Raw genomic sequence first — 21,088 nt, 5'->3', positions numbered from 1 at the left:
AGCCAGGTGCTTGTCAGCCGTTCCCGGCGAACGTCTAGATCCGGGAAGTTGGAGCCGAGGCCCTGGAGGCGCGTGGAAGCCCCGCGCGCGCTGGCGCGCATTGCACGGGCTGCCCTTGCAACGGAAGATTCCATTTTTAAAGAGAAATTCAAGAACTGGAAGTTCTTGTTTTTGTCACAGGGAAAGGGATAAGCACCTCCCTAGCTCCCACTCCCTCCCCTCCAGTTCCCTTACTCCCAAATTCTGGGGTTTTACCATTGTCGAGACAGGGGAAACGTCCTGAGGGAACGGGCTCCATCCTGCTGTAGGCAAAGGGGAACCGCGCGCCCTCGAGTCCTCGCTCAGGAAACCGGGTGGCGGCGCCGGGGTGAGCGCTCCCTCCGTTCTCAACGTGCTTAATTAGCGCCTATTTACAAAACGCAGCTTTTATTTGAGCAAACATCATAAAGCTTTCATCAGGATAATCTCACGTTATACAATCTGGAGGCACAGCAACTCCCCCTTCCTCCCCGAGGATGGAGCAGATAAAGGACTCGCTTTATTATCATAATTATCGTGGTTGTTATTTTGGTGCGCGCAGGCAAAGTGTGTAAATAGGTGCGATGATTAAGAATGTCATGAAAAATGAGAAGGGATCGCTCACAGGAGGGCCCAGGTCGGGATGGGGTAACCAGCAGCCTCCCCGCCCCGCCCAGGAGCGCGGGGGGCCGCGGCGAGCAACCCAGCCGGCTTCCGCCGGTGGCTGGGGCATTCCGGCTCCCGACCAGCGCCCTTGGGGCGGATGTGAAGGGGCAGGACCTTATTCCCAACTCCAGGAACCTCTTCTGGACGACGGGCGCAGCAGCAGCACCCAACGCTAGGGTGAGCCGCGGCCAGGTTTGTTCCAGTGCATTTGAGGAAGAAATAAAACGCCCTTGGCCCAGCCACGGTAGGTCCTAACCCCGGAAGCTGCCCTGGGAGGCGGCCTCGACAAAGCTGTCGGGCCGCGGGTTTCGACCCTTGGAGCTTTGGAGCCAACAGTCCCTTTCAAGTTTGCGCGGCGCGGGCCCGGCGCGCAGGTCCCGGCTCTCGGGCCCGCGCGCTCCGCCGGTGGCGCCCGCAGCCCGCTCTCGGCCAGCCCTGGTGGAAGGGGTGGAGCCCCGTTTTCACCCTGCCCCCTCCTTGCGCAGCCAATAGGCGGCGGCGCCCGGCCCCACGTGAGGTAAGACCGGCCGGGCAGCAGGCAAAATGTGAATGAGAAAGAGGAGCGCGATTTAAAGGTGCTGGCGGCGCCCGCCGAAGACAAGTGCGCCAGCTTCGCGCGCTCCCCAGCAGCCCGCGGGAGGCGACGGACTGCGGATCCGACAGACGGACGCACCGACGGCTGCGAGCCGGGGCCGAGGGTGGCAGACGAGACGCGCGCGGGCTCCGACGGGCAGGCGGCGGGCAGCGGCACCGGCTAGCCCGCGGGGCCCGGGTGCCCTCTCCACTCCGGGGCGCACGGCCTCACCCCTCGCACCGCCCGCACGCGCTCCCGCCGGGCATGCAACCCGCCCAGGACTGAGGGTCGGCGGCGCCTGCTTTCAGGGTCCTGCTCGGCCCCTGCCCGGCGCACCCGGCTGTGCTCCCGGCGCCCGGCGGGCTTCCTGGCGGCGGCGCGGGGACTTTTCGCCTCTCGCTGGCCTCTCCCGAGCGCGTCTATGAGCGCAGCGTTCCCGCCTTCGCTGATGATGATGCAGCGCCCGCTGGGGAGTAGTACCGCCTTCAGCATAGACTCGCTGATCGGCAGCCCGCCGCAGCCCAGCCCCGGCCATTTCGTCTACACCGGCTATCCCATGTTTATGCCCTACCGGCCGGTGGTGCTGCCGCCACCGCCGCCGCCGCCACCCGCGCTGCCCCAGGCCGCGCTGCAGCCCGCGCTGCCGCCCGCTCACCCTCACCACCAGATCCCCAGCCTGCCCACCGGCTTCTGCTCCAGCTTGGCTCAGGGCATGGCGCTCACCTCCACGCTCATGGCTACGCTGCCTGGAGGCTTCTCCGCGTCTCCCCAGCACCAGGAGGCGGCGGCCGCCCGCAAGTTCGCGCCGCAGCCGCTGCCGGGTGGCGGCAACTTCGACAAGGCGGAGGCGCTGCAAGCCGACACTGAGGACGGCAAAGGCTTCCTGGCCAAGGAGGGCTCGTTGCTTGCCTTCTCCGCGGCCGAGGCTGTGCAGGCGTCGCTCGGTGAGTCGGCGGCGCGCGCGACCCGGGCGCGGGGGCGGGAGGGGGCGGGGGCGAGCCAGCTCCGAGTTCCCGCTGGGGCCGAGGGGGCGAGGCCGAGCCCCCTCCCGACCCCCGCCCCGGCTTCCCCCCTCCTGAGCAGCAGGAGGACGCGGCCAAGCTGTGCCGCTAGGCCTCCGGGGGGCATTTAGAGCCGAGCAACAAGCTAGGGGGTGGAGTGGCATTTAGCTCCTGGGGCCAGCTGCTGCGCGGGGCGGCTTATCTGTCTGGCGGCGAGTTTGGATGAGTCTATCCCCCCTCCCGCGCGCCGTGACCTGGGGTCCCGGAGAGGTTTCAGCCTTTAGGGGTGGCGGGTTAGGCTGTGCGTCTCAGCAGTGCGTGTGCTGGGGCCGGGGGCGCCCAGACCTATTAAACCCCTTCACTGGGCTTGCCCGGGAGAAGCGGATTCCTGGGAGGCTGTGCGTCTGCGTGTGTGTTGGGGTGTCTGGTGGGAACTTCTCCTAAGGCTACAAAACTTCCCTTTTGCCAACATTATCTGTCTCAAAAAAAAAAAAAAAAAAAGACACGGTCTGGGATCTGTACCTCCCTGTGTCCCCACTTTGACTGCAATGTAACTGAGGTTCACTAAAATTTCACTGGATCATGAATTTCCCCCTCCATCCTCACCCAGCCCCTACCGTGGGGACAAAGAGGACGCTCTCTTGGGCCTCAGGCCTCCTGTTACTTCTGCCTTAAGCTGCCGGAGGCTGGGAGGGTGCAGACGTGGCTTGGCGGCCCCTTGAGTGATGGTTCTGGGCAAAGGGCCGTTAGTCTGTACTGTCTTTCCTCCTTTGAGCTTTCTCACGCCCCCCCCCCTTCTCTGCCCCTCAAAGGCCAGGAAATCACAATGTGTTAATGTCATAGAAAGACAATCCGCTAAGGGGGGAAAAGGCCCAAGTGACGGTGGGAAGGGGAAAGGAGGGCCAGTGTGCGAAATGTAATAAAACGCCGTTTGGTTTTGCTTTCAGTCGGGGCTGTCAGAGGGCAAGGGAAAGACGAGTCAAAGGTGGAAGACGACCCGAAGGGCAAGGAGGAGAGTTTCTCGCTGGAGAGCGATCTGGACTACAGCTCGGATGACAATCTGACCGGCCAGGCGGCTCACAAGGAGGAAGACCCCGGCCACGCTCTGGAGGAGACCGCGCCGAGCGGCGGCGCCGCGGGCAGCACCACGTCCACGGGCAAGAACCGGCGGCGGCGGACCGCCTTCACCAGTGAGCAGCTGCTGGAGCTGGAGAAAGAGTTCCACTGCAAAAAGTACCTCTCGCTGACCGAGCGCTCGCAGATCGCCCACGCCCTCAAACTCAGCGAGGTGCAAGTGAAAATCTGGTTCCAGAACCGGCGCGCCAAGTGGAAACGCGTGAAGGCTGGCAATGCCAATTCCAAGACAGGGGAGCCCTCCAGGAACCCCAAGATCGTCGTGCCCATCCCCGTCCACGTCAGCAGGTTCGCTATCAGAAGTCAGCACCAGCAGCTGGAGCAGGCCCGACCCTGAGGGCCCAGGGAGAGCCGGGGCCTGGCCTGCCGTGGGGAAGCCGCAGCGCTGCAGGGAAGCGCAGTGGCCTCTGCCATGTTTGAAGCAAACTCAAAGTCACCCCCCCAACTTTGGACATCCCAAGCACATTGAGAGTATATTCATTAAAAAGGCTTACAAGACTGCTTTTGAAGGGGCTACAGCTACACATGAAGATACACTAAATATTTATTATACTGTCCTACTTTGTACATAGATATCTATATAAACTGGATCGCAGCTGCAGTATTTTGAAAGTTATAGGACCAAACTACCCAGTAATATTCTCCACTCACATTCCAGAAGAAAACAAAACCTCTGCTGTAATCCGCCGCGCTTAGCAGCCTCCTTTCCATACTTTTCCAAAGGTAAAAACATGACACTCAAGAACACACCATGGGGCTTACGCTTACTTTTGTTTCTATCTTGTTTTTTGTTTTTTGTTTTAGTTGACCGAAAAGCAGATGTTTGGGGGCAGGCTGGAAATTTGCTTTGCTTTGGTTTTGCCTGGCTTTCTTTCCTGGGGTTGCACATCCTATCTGAGCCATGTTCGAAGCACGTCTCCGTTGTGTTTAATTTATTTCAATGTCGCTTATTTTCTTATAAGTTATGACATTTAAACAATCTCAGTCTTGTGAATAATAAAAAGGAGAGAGAGAGAGAAGGAAAAAAAGACCAATCTCTGGGTCTCGTAAGTGTGTCCAGATTTGACTGTTTAGATGGCACTACTAGGGAATGGCCAGGGGACTGGTCCCGGGCCAGTATGGGATAAAAGTCCCCTGTCCTGGTCTCTGCAGGCTGGCTGGACACGAGCCACCCTGCACCTTACCAGGTTTTTAAGTGGAGAGCAAGAGCTCTAGTTGGGTTATAAATTTAAGGAAGCCTAATTTTCCTCCTAGAAAGCTGGCATCTCCCCTTTCACATGGTCGAATCAATACCTAGGAGCCTGGCAAACTCCGGTCGGAGGAGGAGGCGGGCGCCCCGAAGAGGGAAAGCGAGTGCGGGTATAGGTGGCTTTTCACAAACTCCTGAGGCTCTAAACCCACCACTGCCGGGGAGGAAACGCGTTTCCTTCCAAACGTCCCTGGTCGGAAAAGGAGCGGTGCTCGCTCCCCAAGCTGACCCAAGCGCCCATAAATCAGGCTCCGGGCGTTATCTTGCGACGGGAGCAGAAACCCACCCAACCGGGCTGGGCTCGTCGAGCCGGGAGCGCCGGCGGGCCGGGCACCTCCCTCTCCGGGCGGGGTCGGAGGGGCGGGCCCGGACCACCGCCCCACCCCAAAGGCTCTGGGGCCGGCTGCAGCACAAAGAGGGTAGGGGAGAGGAACGCAGGCGGGGTGGCGGCCGGTCCGCAAGGGTGCCTGAGAGCTGGGCAGCTCCCGGCCTCGGCGGGGCGGCCCCCAGGGCGCGGGAAGGACGTGCCCGGGCCCCCCAGTCCCACTGCCCCCACACCCGGGTACCGCGCGCCCGAGCCCTGCCCTGACGCCGGCTCCTTTCCCGAGCCCGGAGCTCCGGGCCAGGCCCACTGGAGATTGTCGTGGACGGGCCCCGGGCGCTCCAGGGGCGTGGAGCGGGCGAGCCCCAGTGAGCGCGGCCCGCCAACCTGCAGCCTGAAGGGCGAAGAGAAGCCAGAGGCTTCACCAACCTCGGCCTTCGGCTTGGGGAGCAGGTTCCGAAGCAGCCGCGCGCCGTACCCGCCGCGGTTTTCAGCCCTAGAAGCGGAAGCACGTCGCGCCTGGTCAATACTAGTATTGACTTAATTTACACCGCTGACCACCCGTCACCTGCCTGCGGCGGAGGGCCTTGGGGACTGAGGCCTCGGCCAGCACTTCAGGCACAAGGTGAGGGACGGAGGCGACCGAGTCAGCGTTTCCCGCCGTGTTCCCAAGATTTCCAGGGGCGGAAAATGGCCCAGACTCGGTTTTCGAGCACAATGAAACGGAGTGGCCCGTCCTCCGAAGGCCTCAGCCGGCTCTGCGGGGCGCGGAGAGCTTGGGGGCTCCTTGCGGTCCCTCCCCCAGAGCCCTGGGGCCTGCGGTGGGCGCTGCGCCGGGGCCTTTCCCTGCACCCGCACCTGGTCCGCCAGGCCCGGCGGCTCCGCCTGACCCCTCCAGAGGCCCGCCGTGAGCGCACCCGGATCGCCCGCTGGCGTCATCTGCTCGAGGCAGGTTTCCCCGGCCACACGCCGGTACCGCGCATTGGAGGCTAGCGGAGACGCCGCCCCCACCGCATCCCATTCCCCCACCCCCACCCCCCACACCTGAGCCAGTCGGTCCCCGGGCGGGATGGATATGCGCCCCCGGCGGAACAGTGGCTGGTGGTGCAGGGTCCCAGCCGAAGGAGCGGCGGCCTCCCGGGCGGGGGCGCCCCCACCCGGCACTCTGGGCCTGCGGGAAGAACCGTGGGTGTTGAGAGCGGGGTAGATTCTGGAGTCCCCCCGCTTCCCATATACCCTTACACCATAACAGGTGTAACTCTTACGCATCTTCGCCCAAAGCCCATGGTAGGGAGAGAAGGCACTGAGGGACTCAGAGCCTTAGCTACGCAACCTCGCGGGAAAATGAAGCTCCCTAGAAACTGGGGGGCCACCTTCAGGAATCCCCACCCCGGTGGGGGGTGGGACCGAGCTGCCCGGCCCTCCCGCCCTGTGGAAGCACGAGGAGAGGGCCAGGGCTCCCCCAGCCTGCGGACTTGGAGCCACCACCCTAGCCCCCTGCTCTCTCAGGAAGCTGCCCCCCCAACCCCTGAATGCCGGGGCGCCCCCGGGAGCCTGGTGAGGAGGCCGCGGCCCGGGAGACAGGCCGAGGGGAGGAAGATAAACAAGCAGCGCTTGATGGCCGCTGTCATCATGGCCGTCATCATGGCTTTCATTTGGCTGCCTAATGAGTCACATCACAGGCAGAGAGAAAAATTGTCAATCGCCCGGGCCCTAATGAATTTTTTTGCAAATTGTAATCAAGCCAGGCCGTCTCAGCTGGCTGATTAATGAGACCCACGAGGCTCGGCCAGCACCTCAGCTTTTTATTCCATCCCGTCCTCCCTGCACTAAATTAACAGCAACTTGTCTGAGCTTCAAATTAACTCCCAATGATTAATTCTGATGGGGGGGCCTGAAGAATAGCTTCTTCTAATAGGCTCTGGCCTGAGATGCTGCTGGAAATTAATACACTTCCCCTTTGGCTGCCGGCTTTAATCCGAGGCTGGGTTTTGACATCACTATATTTGTTGTTACAATAAATTCCACTTACATCTGCAGATCAAATAATTACGCTTGGGAGCTCCCGGCCCTGTGCCCCCAGCCATCCGCTAGAGCCCCCGGGGGCTGCCAGCACCCCTTGTCCACCAACCTGGGCAGGGGTATGTAGTAGGGGGGTGAAGGAACAGCCACCCTACCGGGGACCCTCTGCCCTAGTTCCCCGGGGAGTTGGGTGCCCCCCCCCCCTTTGGAGACCCAAAGGTGCTTTGAAAACACATCTACACTTCCTTAAGCAGAGCCCTCTTGAGATTGGTCTTGAGCCCCCAAGCAACCTCTCCCGCCCTCCCTGCAGGGGCTGGGGATATCCTTGGGGCAGTCTGGGCCACCAACACTTGGACCCTCCCCAACCCCCACCCACGAGGGGGGGTATTTCTGAGATGCAGCACGTGCTTCTACACCCAGCTTGTGCTTCCTGGTCTTCAGCCCCCTGGGTGGTTCCTTTACAGGAGCTTTTCAGCAAAATAGGGTGGACGGGGTGGGGTGGGGGCCCTCCAGGTCTGGTGCGCCTCCCAAGACCATCCCGAGTCTATGGCTGTCTGAGCATCAGCGGTTCCCACTCGGCCTATGGCTGTGGCCCAAGCACCTGCATTCCAAGACTGCGGTTGCTCTAGGGGTCAAAGCCCGCTTAGCCTCGAGTCTGTTTGTTCGAGCTTAATTGGCTTAATCATTTCAGCTGCGTCTGGCAAGCCTCGCAGAGGGCCCCTGCGGCTGCTCCCTCGGCCCGGTCCCAAGTGGAGTCGTTTGCTGTCCCCTCCTTGGCAGGGGCTTCTGGATGCACTGGAAGTCAGGAGGGGTCACTCCGGTGGACCTCAGGATGTGGTCACCACCTGCTCGGATCCTGAGCTTTCCCAGATCTCATCTGCGGCCCGGGAAGCTGGAGGTGGCTTCCCGAGGCCCAGCAGTAGAATCCACCTCGACTGGCTCTCCTCTAGCCTGCGGGATACTGGAGTGACCATGCAGCCAAGCGGCCTGCCCACGTCCGGCCGTGGCCTCCCTGGGAAGGAGGCTCCTGTATGTGCGCCCTGTTTCTGTACCAGAGACCCCAGGCCTCTGTTCCAGCGCACAGTCTGAGCAGGTGGCCTACTTGGACCCTCTGCAGGGCCCACACTTCCTGGAAGGCCCTGAGGCCAGGGCCTCTTTCTCCCGAGAAGCTCGAAGCTCGGCGCCAGGGCTCTTGGGGAGTCAGGCTCCGGGAGTCTAGGGGGAAGCTTCGGTCTGGGGTCTACCAGGAGCAGCCCCCGAGAAGGCAGGAGGCATTAATCTTCATTTTGGGCCCTTATGGTGTAAACAGGAGAAATATGATCTTGGTAACCTAACATGAATGCAAATCACACCGTCAGAGTAATAAAGCACCTGAAACCCCGACACACAAAAGCAACACCATATGTATGAAGACAACCTGCATAAATTATAAATTACATCATAAAAATTGATTGCCTATTTGAGTAGTTCAGAAGTGAGAGACCTAAGCTGACTTCCGCCCTCCGTGGCTTTGGAGAAAGGTCAGGGAGCGCATTGCCCCCTCCGACTGGCCGCAGACTGGGGTGACTGGGCCTAGAGGCTCCGGCCAGCGTGGCGGACCAGCCTGGTGGCGCCCGGGGCGGGAAGTGCACTTTACGCAGCGCGCGCGCTTTACGCAGGCGCGCACTGCCAGCTCCGCGCCACAAGGAGGGGACAGGCCCGCAACTATGCACGCGAGGCCCGGTGCCCGTGGGGCGAGAGGCGCTACGGGCGCTGGGGCTGCTGCGGGTCATCGCCAAGTCTGGGTCCCAGGAACCCCCGCCTCCGGACCAAGAGAGGTTGCCCCTTAATCCCAGCCCCTGAGGCCGGCCCGTGCTACCGCCGCCCTGAAGCCGCTCAGATTTCTAGCTCCGACCCAAAGGTCCCTGCAAGCGCCTCCCTCCCCACGGAGAGGGCTCTGTGGCGAGCACGGGTGTGAGTGTGTGCGTGTGGGTGGGGGTGTGAGCGCGTGGAGAGGTGCGATTCCCCGCTACGTCTAAACCCGCCTTGCGGTGTTTCTCCGTTTCCCTGGATCCCCAATGGCCAAGAGTCCCACCCCACTGGGGGAACCAAAAACGCCGTTCAGAGGCGCCCACTGAAGTTGAGCGGCCCCCCCGACTTGGGGACCATACCCTCCACCGCCACAAGGCCCTTGGAGGGGGCTGCGCCTCTGTGTTCCACCCTATTTCTTTGCCACTTCGTGGAGGCCCAGAGTCTGGTCTCTGACCCCCCCACACCCCACCCCGTATTCCGTGTCCCCTCACCGCATTTGGCCTCTGTGATCTCCCCACACACCCCCGACCTCTACCGTGCGGGCACCACCATCCCCCTTCTAGTCTCTGGGATGACCCCTCCCGAGGTCCATGTCCGGCCCAGCCCCGCCCCACCCCATCTGGCCTTTGAGCTACCCCCGAGTGTGGACTCTGGGCTGTCCCTCCTTCCCAACCCCGCAGTCCACCACCAACACCCCACCTCCACCAGTGCGCTGACTCTGACCTACCCCTTCCCATCGTGCTCTTCCGAGGGGAAAGCCGAGGCCAGGGCAGCTCAGGGAGGGGTCGTGAGACCGCGAGGAGAGCCTGTTCTGCCCGAACCATCGTGCGCTCCATGCCCCATACCCCAAAGGAGAGAAGAGCAGGTCTGGTCTCACCGCACCCACCCCCCGCCGCTCTCAGCTCGATGGAGGCAGGCAGGCCGTCGGTGGGCGCGGCCTCCCATCCAGCGTGCGATTCTCATTCTCGACCCTAACCGACTTTGCTGGGGTAACTCTCCCAGGCCCTGCGCCCAATATCGCGGGCCCTGCCCAAGCCTAGAGACAGCGGCCTGGTGTCCAGCCTAACGCTTGCGGCAGGGCCCAGCCATGGAGGCGGACGTCACGCTGGGCGCCCACCCTCCCTCTTCACCGCCTTCATCTCCTGATTTCCCGCCACCGGATCCCTCGGGGCCTTTGTCGTGCTGGTCTGTCTCTGGTGTGGCCGCGCGTCGTCTTAAAGGGCCCGGCCCCCCAGCTCGGTCACTGCGGCTGCCCGAACGACAAAGGCTGAAATGGGATTACACCAACATGATCCCATTAAGCCTCCCACCCCCACCCTCACCCCTAACCCTGGCCGGAGGGCCCAGACTCCAGCCGACTCAAATCCGCTGCCCGATCCCCCCACCCCCAGGCCGACTTCGGCCCAAGCACCTGGTGTGGTGACCCCGCAGCGAGCCGAGCGCCTTGGGGGTTTGGAAGTGGCCGCTTAACCCCAGGGTGGGAGCACAGCCCTGGCTTTGAATGACAAAAACCAAGCGCCGCCACACCGAGGAAGGAAACAAGCCGCAGGGGTGGGGGTGACCACACCAGGCCTTGGAGGGGCCTCCCTGCAACCTGCAAGCAGGGTCGATGCAGCCCAGCCAGTCTGAACCCAAGCTGGGTGGTTCAGCATTGAAGCTTCCGGGACCCCTCTTCCACCGCGCCAGCCAAGATAGCTGGGGCCTAGAGTGCAAATAGAATCAGGAATGACAGCACCCCGTACTCAGGGCTTCACCTGCGCACTCAGAGCTCACAGGCGCTGGGGAGGCAGGGGAGAGGCCCCCTGCTGGCGGAGGCAGTAGCTAGACCACTAGGAGAAAGGCGCCTAGGCTGGGTCGAGCTTGCAGTGGGGTCTGTCCTGGATCACTGCGAAACCTGATCTCTGTCTCTGCACAAGCCTTGGGTACTCAGGACAAGACCACTGGCCCCCTGGTGGGGGGGCCCCTAGTGGGCCCCTTGGGGAAAAGGGGGGAGGTGGAGGCCAGTGGAGGGAAAGGGCTTCCAGACAGCACTCTTGCTAGTGGATAGGCAAAGGTGGGGTGGTTGCTGGGGGCGCTTTGGTCCTGTTTCAAGTTTCCCTTTCTCTTCACAGAGTCCAGCATCTTTATTTGGAATTGGCTAGATCCTGTGGTTGACGGAGCACAGGGCATTGCAAAGGGCACAGGAAGAGGGAGGGGCACAGATCCCTGGAGAGAGTCTTGCTAGACTGGATCAAACCAGTTCACCCCACTGAACCGTTGTTTCTTCACCTGATGACCCTGCACAAGGGTCGAACCTTCAAGGTGTCTTGGTCTCTGGGGAGGTTCATGATGTCGCACAGACGAGGTGCATGGTGACGCCCGGCCGCGGTCGCAGCCTCCGACTTGCACCGCCTGGGCTCCCATCCTTGGGCAACCGGCTCTCGGACCTCAGCAGGCTGCCTCCTCTATTAACCGGCTAAGACCATCTCAGCATGTGCGGGGATACCTTAGCCCCTGAGTGGGGAGCCCCCCGGGGGGGCCTGGCTGTCCACGGGAGTCCTGCTCCAGCTCGTTCTCAGTCTTCGGCTGGGCGCTGGCAGGGGAGGTCTCAGGGATGCGTAAATCATGACTAATGACGTGAAGTCTCATTTCAGAAAGGCCTTCATCATTCCTAATATTTCCAGTTACTCCTGTGCACAGACACCCATCTCCCTCCAGAGGTGTCTGGAGGGATTATTTAGAAAGCTAGTAGGAGCCTGAGCATTGAAAAACGCAGAATGCAAACGCATGGTGTCCTGACCCTTGTCAGCGAATCTGCGGGCTGTGTACCATCTGGCTAACTCGCCATTTGGTTTTCTAGTAACGCGGTGCTCTGTGCCGTCCAGTGTTGACCTTCCTGGGGTCGTCGGGAACACACGAAAGCAGCCCCTTCACATGTAGGCATGGGATTTTTGCTTTCAGACTTTAGAGTATGGAACGTTTTTTAAATGTTTGTCAATAGTTTTGAAGTGGATTCCCATTTTCCATGACCATGGCTGGAATTTTCTCGCCAATAATTTTCATATTTCAGCATTTTGAAAGCTATAAATTGCCAGAAAAGAATGATAATCGCCCATCTTTAAATGAGAAATTGTTAATTTGGGATTTATAAAGGACTTTCCTTAATGAATAATAGTGAAGACAGATTTGTCTTCCTGCCTCATTTTGCAAAGTCACATTTGTAAAGTCAGGAGATTTCATTCTTTCCCCTAATTACTCTCTCCCTCCAGAAAGGAGTTCTGCAATGAAGCGGAGGCGGCCGGGGGACGAGATGAGGGGATGCTACTAGTGGTCTGGTTCCCGAGAGCACCTCTGGAGGCTGCCCTCTGCCCACCCCGGCACCACCTGTATGCAGAGCGCCTCCACGCGGACGGCCAGGCATTGGCGGCACAACAGTCTCTGTGGTGGTGTGGGACTGTCCCACGAAGCCAGTGGTGTGACCAAGTCATGTGACAGCCAAAAGTGCCCTCAAGGAGAGGGGAACGGTCCCCGGTTGAGAATACTCCTGTTGGCTCTGTGCTAGGCATGGGGGACCCGACAGGGCGCTGGGGGCTGTATGCTCCCTTGGGCGCTCAGAGCCCAGGGTAAGACAGCCACTTCGATCATGGGGAGACCAGTGTGCCCCGAGGTTTAAGGCAAGGCCCTCATCCCCCGCCAGCGTGGACAAGAGGGGTACGCGGGGTGGGGGAGCCTGGGCAGAGGCCGTGGGATGAGCAGGTCTTCACCAGCCCCTCTCCCAGCTCCCCGGACAATGAGTCTGTGGAGGGGCGGCTCCAGGCCCCCCAACCCACACAGCAGGGCTTGTGTCCAAGCTTCTCCCAGACTAGCTGCCTAGAGCTCAGCGCCCTCGGGGCCACCCGGTTCCTGCACGCAGACGCCCCCTTGACTCCTGTGTTCCCTCTCTGGATAAGCCTCCGGATAAACCTGCTGGGGAAGCTGTAGGAAGCTGTCACCGTCTGAGCTGAGCGGCCCGGCTGGCTCCTGCAGAAACACAGCTCTCAGGGCACCTGGGCTTCGAGCTGACGATGAACCCGCCTTGCGGGTGGTCCCCCTCTCTTCAGAGACAACCCCCACTCTGCAAAGGTTGAGACATACTTACTTGGTCAGCATCTCACTTCCGTGGACTTAGGACAACAGGGCCCTCGGTGTATCTTGGGGACATGAGGGGCTCTGTGGTGGTCTACCCGGGCAGCCCTGAGCTCTTGGGGGCTGTGCTGGCCCTGTTCCCCACTTGGTCCCTTGGGCCTTTGGGAAGTTTTCTAAAAATGAATGAATAATAACAATACTAATACTAATGGTAATGGTCCTTCAACCCCCCATTACCCTGCTCCAGCCACCTGACAGCCAAGTAAATGGAGGGGTTTACAGCCTAATTTGGAGACATTTAGCCAAGTCCTTGGTGAGGTCAAAGCCCACAAATTCTGAGCAATTCAGTAATTAAACCTGTAGCCGGCCAACATCCCTGCAAATTCGGTGATGCTTTCAGGAGATTTTCTCACTGACATGATTTCTTCCTGACAGGCTTGCCTTGGTCAGAGCCCCCCCCCACCCGAACTCTCCCTCCAGGCCGGAGAATTCCCAGATGTTTCACCCTGTTCCCCCCCAACTCTGAGCAGAAACATGGGAGGAGACTGGAGTCAGCTGGAGACCAGCCCATGGCTGGGGAGAAGACAGGAACCTTAAAGCCGCCAGCGCTCCCCAAATGAATTGATTACCTCCATGCAGTCCCAACTGGAGTCCCAGAAGACTTATCGGAAAGTGAGCAAATGATTCCAGTGTACATCTGGAAAAAGAAAAAGATGAATGTGGCTGGGGAGTTTTTAAAGAGAAGCGTGATGAAGAGGGGCACTTGCTCTAACAAGAGCAAACAACTGACGTCCATGGGCGATGGGACGTCCTCTGAGTACTTGACGTTCATTAATTACTTGACTCCTCACAACAACCCGATGAGGCAGGTGTCATGTTTAACCGTAGGAAGAGGCTGGTATTTGCTAGCGTTTTGGACCTACAAGTGGCAATTATTGTCACCCACATTTTGCAGATGGCAAAACCATGGCACAGGGAGGTTAAGTATGGTCCCAAGTTCACGCAGCTAGCAATCGATAGAATCAGGATTTATATCCAGACAGACTGGCTTAGGGTTAGTGCTCATGAGATTAGATTATATAATTGACAGACTAGATACTCGGAAATAGACTCTAGAATATATAAAGATTTAATGTATGATAAAGAAACCTCCACAAATCTGTGGAAAATGAAGAATTATTGCATATATGGTATTTGCTAAAACTGGCTAATTGGGGAAAAAGAGAAGATCTTCACCTCCCACCTTACCATGGATCAATTACAGATGGATTACAGAATTCACTGTATAAAAGGAAACCTTCAAAACCTAGAAAAGAGGATTAGCCAAATAATTATCTGCTGAGTGGGGAGGACACAAGGAAAGAATAGCAAAGCTGTCTACATAAAAAACGGAAGCTCCTGTTCATTAAAAAGATCATAAAACAATTAAAAGTATCAGGAACAACTGGAAAAAATTCTTGTCGGAAACATGTTTCCACATCAATGACTAGAATAAAAGGGAAAGGGAGTTGGGAAGGGGCTTGGATAGGCCTTTCATGGAAGGTTAAAAGCAAACTCATTGATCCCGCAAATATTTGTGGGGACACATTACTTGTCAGACACTGTTCTGGTCTTGGGATGTAGCTGACATTCCAGGGGTGAGAGTGACATTAAAGAAACCAATAAGTGAATGTCCTATAGTACCAGGTGCTATGAGACAAGTAGGTGATAAGAAGGAAAACAAGGCCAGGTAAAGAGGTGGGGGCGGGAGGCGCTATTTTAGATAAGAAGGTCAAGGTCAACCTTGTTGATAAGGTGACAGTGGGTAGATCCCTGAAAGAAGGAGGGAGCAAGAAATGCACAGATCTGGGGGAAGAACATTCCAGGCAGAGGGACCAGCAATGAGACCACTGTGCCTGGAGCAAACTGGTGAGGAGGAGAGTGGTGGGTGGGACACTGGGGTCACAGTGGTAGTAGCCAAGCATCTGATCATGGAAGGCTTTGGAGGCTCTGGAAAGAAGTTTGGCTTTTATTTCAAGTGATACAAGAAGCCACTGGAGGGGTTTGGGCTGAGGAATGCATATATTTTTTTTTCTTTAATTGCTAATAAACATGTAAAACTGGTCAAACTCAGGGGCTTTAGGGTGGCACAGTTGGTTAAGCATCTGCCTTCAGCTCAGGTCATGATCCTAGGGTCCTGGGATCGAGCCCCACATTGGGCTCCCTGCTCAGCAGGGAGTCTGAGTCTCCCTCTCCCTCTGCCTCCCCGCTCCCAGCTTGTGCTCTCTCTCTCTCTCTCAAATAAATAAATACAATCTTTAAATAAAATAAAATAAAATTGGTCAAACTCCCAAGAGATATAAATTAAGACCAAAATGAAGTAACACTTTAATCCTTTAAAAAAGTGTATAATATAAAAATAATATAAGAATTTACACTATAAAATGTTTGTAAGACCAGACACTGATACAGTACAGTGAGGTGGCACTCATTCATGGCTGGAGGAAGCATATCCATTCAATAAATAATGCCTGAGCAGCCACCATAAGCCAGACAGTCTTTAAGGAGCCAGAGAGGTGGTTGTGACCAAGAGAGACAGGGATCCAGGCTCAGGAGGTAGGGCAAATTTTTCTCCCAGTCTACTTTAAATTCGTCAAGCAATAAACTTTACTATCAAAAAACGAATAAGAAAACCACTATTACTACTTTTAGTCAGCATTGTAACCAGAGGTACTAACCAAAGCAGTAAGATAAGAAAAATTAAAAGGTGTAAGGATGAAGAGGGGGAAATGAAAGCATACATTTAAAAATAATAAAAATATAAGGTAATTGGGGAAAATTACAAACTTTTCTTGAGAGACATTAAAGAATATAAAAACAAATGGAGAGAGGCACCATGATTGTGGATGGAAAGATTCAATGTCATTTATAATAATATAACAATAAATGTGTCAATTATTCCCAAACTGGTTTATAAGGTTCAAAGTCATTCCTATCAAAACCCTGGGAGGATTTTTGAAGAACTTGGGTTGAGAATAACCATGATACACCTGAGGAAGAAAATAGGTGGAGTGGAGGGTGTAGCCTATAGGATGTCAAGTCATATAAAGTTCTGGTAATTAAGGAAATGCAGTATTGCCACAGGGACAGACAAATTGAGCAGTGAAACAGAATCGAAGGCCCAGGGCATATCATACCCCATGTATATATGGAAACTTGATTTATCACAGAGTTTTAAATAAGTAGTTCTGAAGCAATTGATTATCTCTCCAGAAAAAAAAATGAAACTGATGCTTCCCTCATACACCATATACACAAATTACAAGTAGATTGAAGATATTGATGTAAAAGACAAAATTTTTTAAAAAATTAGTATCAGGGGCACCTGGGTGGCTCAGTCGATTAAGTGTCTGACTCTTGATCTCAGCTCAGGTCTTGATCTCAGGGTCATGAGTTCAAGCCCCCTTAAAAAAAAAAAAAGACACAAATATAGAAGAATATTGTTTCCTAAAAGATTTCTTCAACAGGTTACAAAATGCACTGTTCATCAAATAAGAGCACTTTTTTTAAAAAATCACAAACTAGAAGAAAATCTTTGTAAGGAATTGGTATAAAGAACAATAAAAGAGGTGCTACTAGTGAAAAAGGAAGAGATTAATCAGTAAGAAATAAGAAAAGTACATATTTCATAGATGAGAAACATGACTGGCAAACAAACATATGAGTATATGCTCAATCGAATTTGTAACCAGGTAAATTTGATTAAGACCACTATGAAATATCATATTACATCTATCCGATTGGCAAAAATTTTAAAGCCTGACGATACTAAGTGGTAGCAGAGGTATGGGGACCTGGAAGCTTCATTTACAGATGGTGGGGATGTAAATTCATACAACCATGCTGGAAAAGGATTTATCTCTTGTATTGTGAGGTCAAACACGCACACAGCAGCATGGTGATTTTACTTTCAGGTATTTATTCTAGAACAGTGGTGCATACAAAGACTTTCCAAGGAGTAATGAGAAACTGATGGTTTTAAGGAAACCTATTTAATCAAACTTCCAAATGTCCTCCTTTCTACCCATTCTGTTTTCACCAAGGCACCCTCTTCCGCTTTCCCTCCACCATACCCAGTTTTAGGTGCATCACCCCAGGTTGTAAAGAATATTCTAGACTGTCAGCCAAAGGTGCAATGAGAGATTCTGGTGCCAATGTTGTAAAAGAGAATGACTAGTGATTGTCTAGTAAACCTCCTGCAAGTCGTTTCCAATTTATTGTCTTCAAAGACACGGAGGAGAGCCAATCCGGTTATTAGCTGGTACGTTATTAAAAATAATGTTTAACAAGTAAAGAAATAAGGTCATGGGAAGTTAAAACAATTAAAAATTTGTGTTATAAACATATCTGCATGGCAGAGACGTGTAATAAGGTGACCAGTAAAGGACCTTTTAGGATACAAGTATTAGGATTAAATTTTGTGGGGAGAATGAATGGAAGGACAACTGCAGGGAGAAACGGGGAGAAAGGGAAGATTTCTGAGCTTCGAAGACCCTAGCCATGTAATTTTAAATGGGATGATGACTGATACAAAATTGTTGAGTTGTTTGCATTCCCCTGGACACATTTCTATTTTTACCAATCTGTTTTTTATTGAACTATAATTAGCATACACTGTTATATTAGTTTCAGGTGTACAAAATAGCAGTTCTACTCAACAATTCTCTCCATTCCTCAGAGCTCTCCAGCATTAGCTGGAAGAGCTATAAGAACTAACTCTAAAACGAAACAAATAACAACGGATTTATTAGCCATTCGCCATCAGATTAGATATATTACTTCTCTGTATCTTCGACAAAATTCCTTATTTTTTCTATTTTCCTTATAAAATAGGAATGATGTCAAGGATAGGGCACTTGGAATACAATGAAATAAAACTACTTTATCTAAAAAATCCTGTCATTATTTTTAAACTTAATATTTGCAATGTACCAAAATTATATCCTTTTCAACTCTTAAACTTATGATAAAAAGTTGAGATACCAACTTTAAAAAAATGGGAGAGGTGGAGTGCCTGGGTGGCTCAGTTGGTTAAGCATCTGCCTTTGGCTTAGGTCATGATCTCAGAGTCCTTGGATCGAGCCCTGCGTCAGGCTCCCCACTCAGCAGGGAGTCTGCTTCTCTCTCTCCCTCTGCCCCTCTCCACTACTCGTGCTCTCTCTCTTGCTCTCAAATAAATAAGATCTTCAAAAAGAAATGAAAGAGGATACATAATTCTTCAAATTCTTTTAGAGAGTAAGAGAGGGAAAACTTGGAAACCACAGACCTGCAGGAACTCTCAAACACCTGTGCTGGAAAAGTGAGAATATTTCGGGCAGCCTGTTTGGTGATGGTGAAAACTGGAATCTCAAATCAGGAGGAGGATGAATAAATAAACCATGGTCTGTTCACATTCTGGAACAGTAGAAATGGATGAACTTCACAACACGCAGCATAGATAAATCTTAGAAAATCAGTTGAGTGGAAAAAAATAGGATTTCAGATTTGTAAAGCTCAGAAACGAACAAAACCAATGTGCTGTATAACTCAAGTATTTTTTTAAAGCAAGGAAAAGATTAACACAAAACTAAAGAGAGTGGTTCCCTCCGATGGAGGCGCTGGGATGGTGGGTGACTTTATTATTTGCTTTCATAGCTGATTCCATCTACTCCATCCCACTATCAGACCTCATCTAATTACAAATGTTCCCCAGTTTTTATTTTGGAAATCTTCGAACGTATAGAAAAGCTAAAAGAACGGCAAGTGAAGATCTGTATACCCTTTGCCTACATTCTCTAGTTGTTAACAATTTATTTTTACTATTCATGGCTGTTGAATCACTCTAAACCTTTGTGCAACTCCTGAGAATAAAGACACTGGCCCACATTACTCAGACCATCACTGACCTAAGAAGACTAACAGGAATTCTCGAACATCATCTAATGTCCAGCCTGTGATTGGATTTCCTCAACCGTCTCACTTAAAAAAAAAAAAAAGATTTTATTTATTTGAGAGAGAGAGAGAGAGAATGCGTGCACCAGGACCCTGCGATCATGACCTGAGCCAAAGGCAGACACCCGATCGACTGAGCCACCCAGGCACCCCCCATTTCACATCTGATAGCTTCGTGAAAGACCAGCATCCGATCAAGGTTCATACATTGCGCTTGGTTATTATAGATGTTAGTCTCTCTTACTCTACAATTACACACCTGACACTGACTTTTTTTTTTTTTAAGATTTATTTATTTTAGAGAGAGAGAGAGGGCGCAAGTGTGAGGGGCAGAGTGAGAAGGAGAGAAAATCTCAAGCAAGCTCCATGTGAGCACAGAGCCCAACACGGGGCTCGATCTCATGACCCTGAGATCCCAACCTGAGCCAAAATCAAGTCAGATGCTTAATCGACTGAAGCACCCAGGCACGCCCTGACATTGACTTTTTGAAGGCAAATATTCTTACAGAATGCCTTCCTGACCAGAATTGTCCAAGTAGTGTTTCTTTCTCTGTCCTATGTGTTTCCTATAAGTAATTAAAATCCTTGGGGCATGGGATGGCTCTAAGAAAAGAAAAACAATGCATTTTATTGTATAAGAGTCTTTCATTTTTATGTATCAAATCTGTCCATTTTTCTAAGCTTTTGGTTTTTATATTTCAATGAGACAAGACTTCTCCAGGATTATAAAAATATTCCATACATTTCTAGTATTTTTGTACCTTCTGTTTTTATGTTTTGCTTCAATCTATTTGGAATTTATTTTTGCATATGGTGGGGTAAGAGTTGAAGTATACTTGCTCCTAAATGCATAGCTGATTGTCCCTCCTCATTTATTAAATGGTCCATATTTTCCACTGATGTGAAGTGGTACTGTTATATTCTAAATTCCCATCTGTCTCTGGTCCATTTCCTAGAACCTAGATAAAACTTGATCTCTTTGTTACAGGACAAGGAACAGAATGGGAGAGGGAATGGCATGTGCAAAGATGGGAAGGCCATCAGAGGGCACATTCGAGAAAGAGCAAGGCCAGGGTGCCTGTGCGAGGGCAGCTTGTGGAGGAGAGGTCAGAGGGGAAGAGGGCCAAGATCTCATGCGACTTTTGCAGGACAAGGTAAGCCACTGGATTTTATTCTAGGGATACTGGAAGCCATCAGCATTGAGAGCTCGAGTTTCAGGAGCTGATCTTCCCTTGTAGGACCTATCTGTCTACCTTATTCTTTTTAACGGCCAATTATTAGTCCCTTACATGGAAATTCCATAATTTATGTGTCATTCATGTAATAAGGACTCTCCTCCTGTTGTTTACAAATGGAATTGGTAAAAGAAAAATGAATGGAATTGGTACGATTAGCTAACCATTTAGAGAAAAATACAATTTTCAAAAACGGACGAGGGATGAGAAGTTTACCTGTGACGAAGTACCAGAAAACAGAGTGTGCTAGGAGAGGAATGGAGGTGAGGAAGGACTTTCTAAGTGTAGCACTAAGGCCAAGAACCATAAAAGTAAATGCTGATTTGAGGTCGCAAGTGTCAAAATTCTGCACACTAAAAATTTGCAAAGTTTAAAAGGGAAATAAAGCCATAAGAAACATTTTATAACATGTGACATGTAGAGGGTAATGCCCTCCAAGTTTGCACATCATTAAGAGAAAGAGAAATACTCCAGAAGAAAAATGAGCAGAGAAGATGCAGGGGAGCAATGACGACATGCCAGGTGGCACAAAACATAAAAAATTGCAAGCCAGTGGTGTTGAAATGCAGAAAAACCAAGAGATCCTAATTTTTGCCTTTAAAATTGGAGAAACGTAAATAAAATGTTAGTCTTGGTGTTGGTGAAGTGCGGGGAACCAGGCAGCCTCATTCCTGGCTGGGGAGTGTTTAAATCATATTAGCTATTTTTTTTTGACATGAAAAGTTGTTCATGCTCATTTAAGTTTAAAGAAGTAGGTTATCGTGACAATTAGGGCTCTGTGTGATTATTGATTGGGTCTTGGATGAGAGGAAAATCAGCTATAAAAGACATTATTGGGACAATTGCGGAGATTTGAATATGGACTGCATATTATATCATATCAATGGTAACTATCTGGGGAGTGATAATGGTCTTGTAGTTACGACAGAGAAAGTCCTTGTGCTTATTTATTTAAGGGTGAAAAATCATGAAGTTGGTAATTTACTTTCAAATGGCTCAGCC

At 52.9% G+C, this 21,088-nt stretch overlaps 1 protein-coding gene across 1 annotated transcript; it reads left to right on the top strand.

Annotated features, from left to right (window-relative positions):
• The first annotated feature begins 1,679 nt into the window (after positions 1–1,679).
• On the top strand, positions 1,680–3,315 carry GBX2 (gastrulation brain homeobox 2). The gene is made up of 2 exons (XM_057316118.1): positions 1,680–2,293; positions 3,207–3,315. Exons 1-2 carry the CDS (start codon positions 1,680–1,682, stop codon positions 3,313–3,315), a joined length of 723 nt encoding a protein of 240 aa, XP_057172101.1.
• The last annotated feature ends 17,773 nt before the right edge of the window (positions 3,316–21,088 follow it).

Source organism: Ursus arctos, unplaced genomic scaffold, assembly GCF_023065955.2.
Source record: "Ursus arctos isolate Adak ecotype North America unplaced genomic scaffold, UrsArc2.0 scaffold_1, whole genome shotgun sequence".
NCBI lineage: Eukaryota > Metazoa > Chordata > Mammalia > Carnivora > Ursidae > Ursus > Ursus arctos.
The sequence above is the reverse complement of the archived record's forward strand: the minus strand, read 5'-3'. Positions and strand labels throughout refer to the sequence as shown.

Bases quoted from the DNA above. Each gene is read 5' to 3' on its own strand.
- GBX2 (XM_057316118.1), top strand. From the start codon at position 1,680: ATGAGCGCAGCGTTCCCGCCTTCGCTGATGATGATGCAGCGCCCGCTG. The intron at 2,294-3,206 runs GCCGAGCCCCCT...TTTTGCTTTCAG, and splicing joins GCTGGGGCCGAGGGGGCGAG to TCGGGGCTGTCAGAGGGCAA.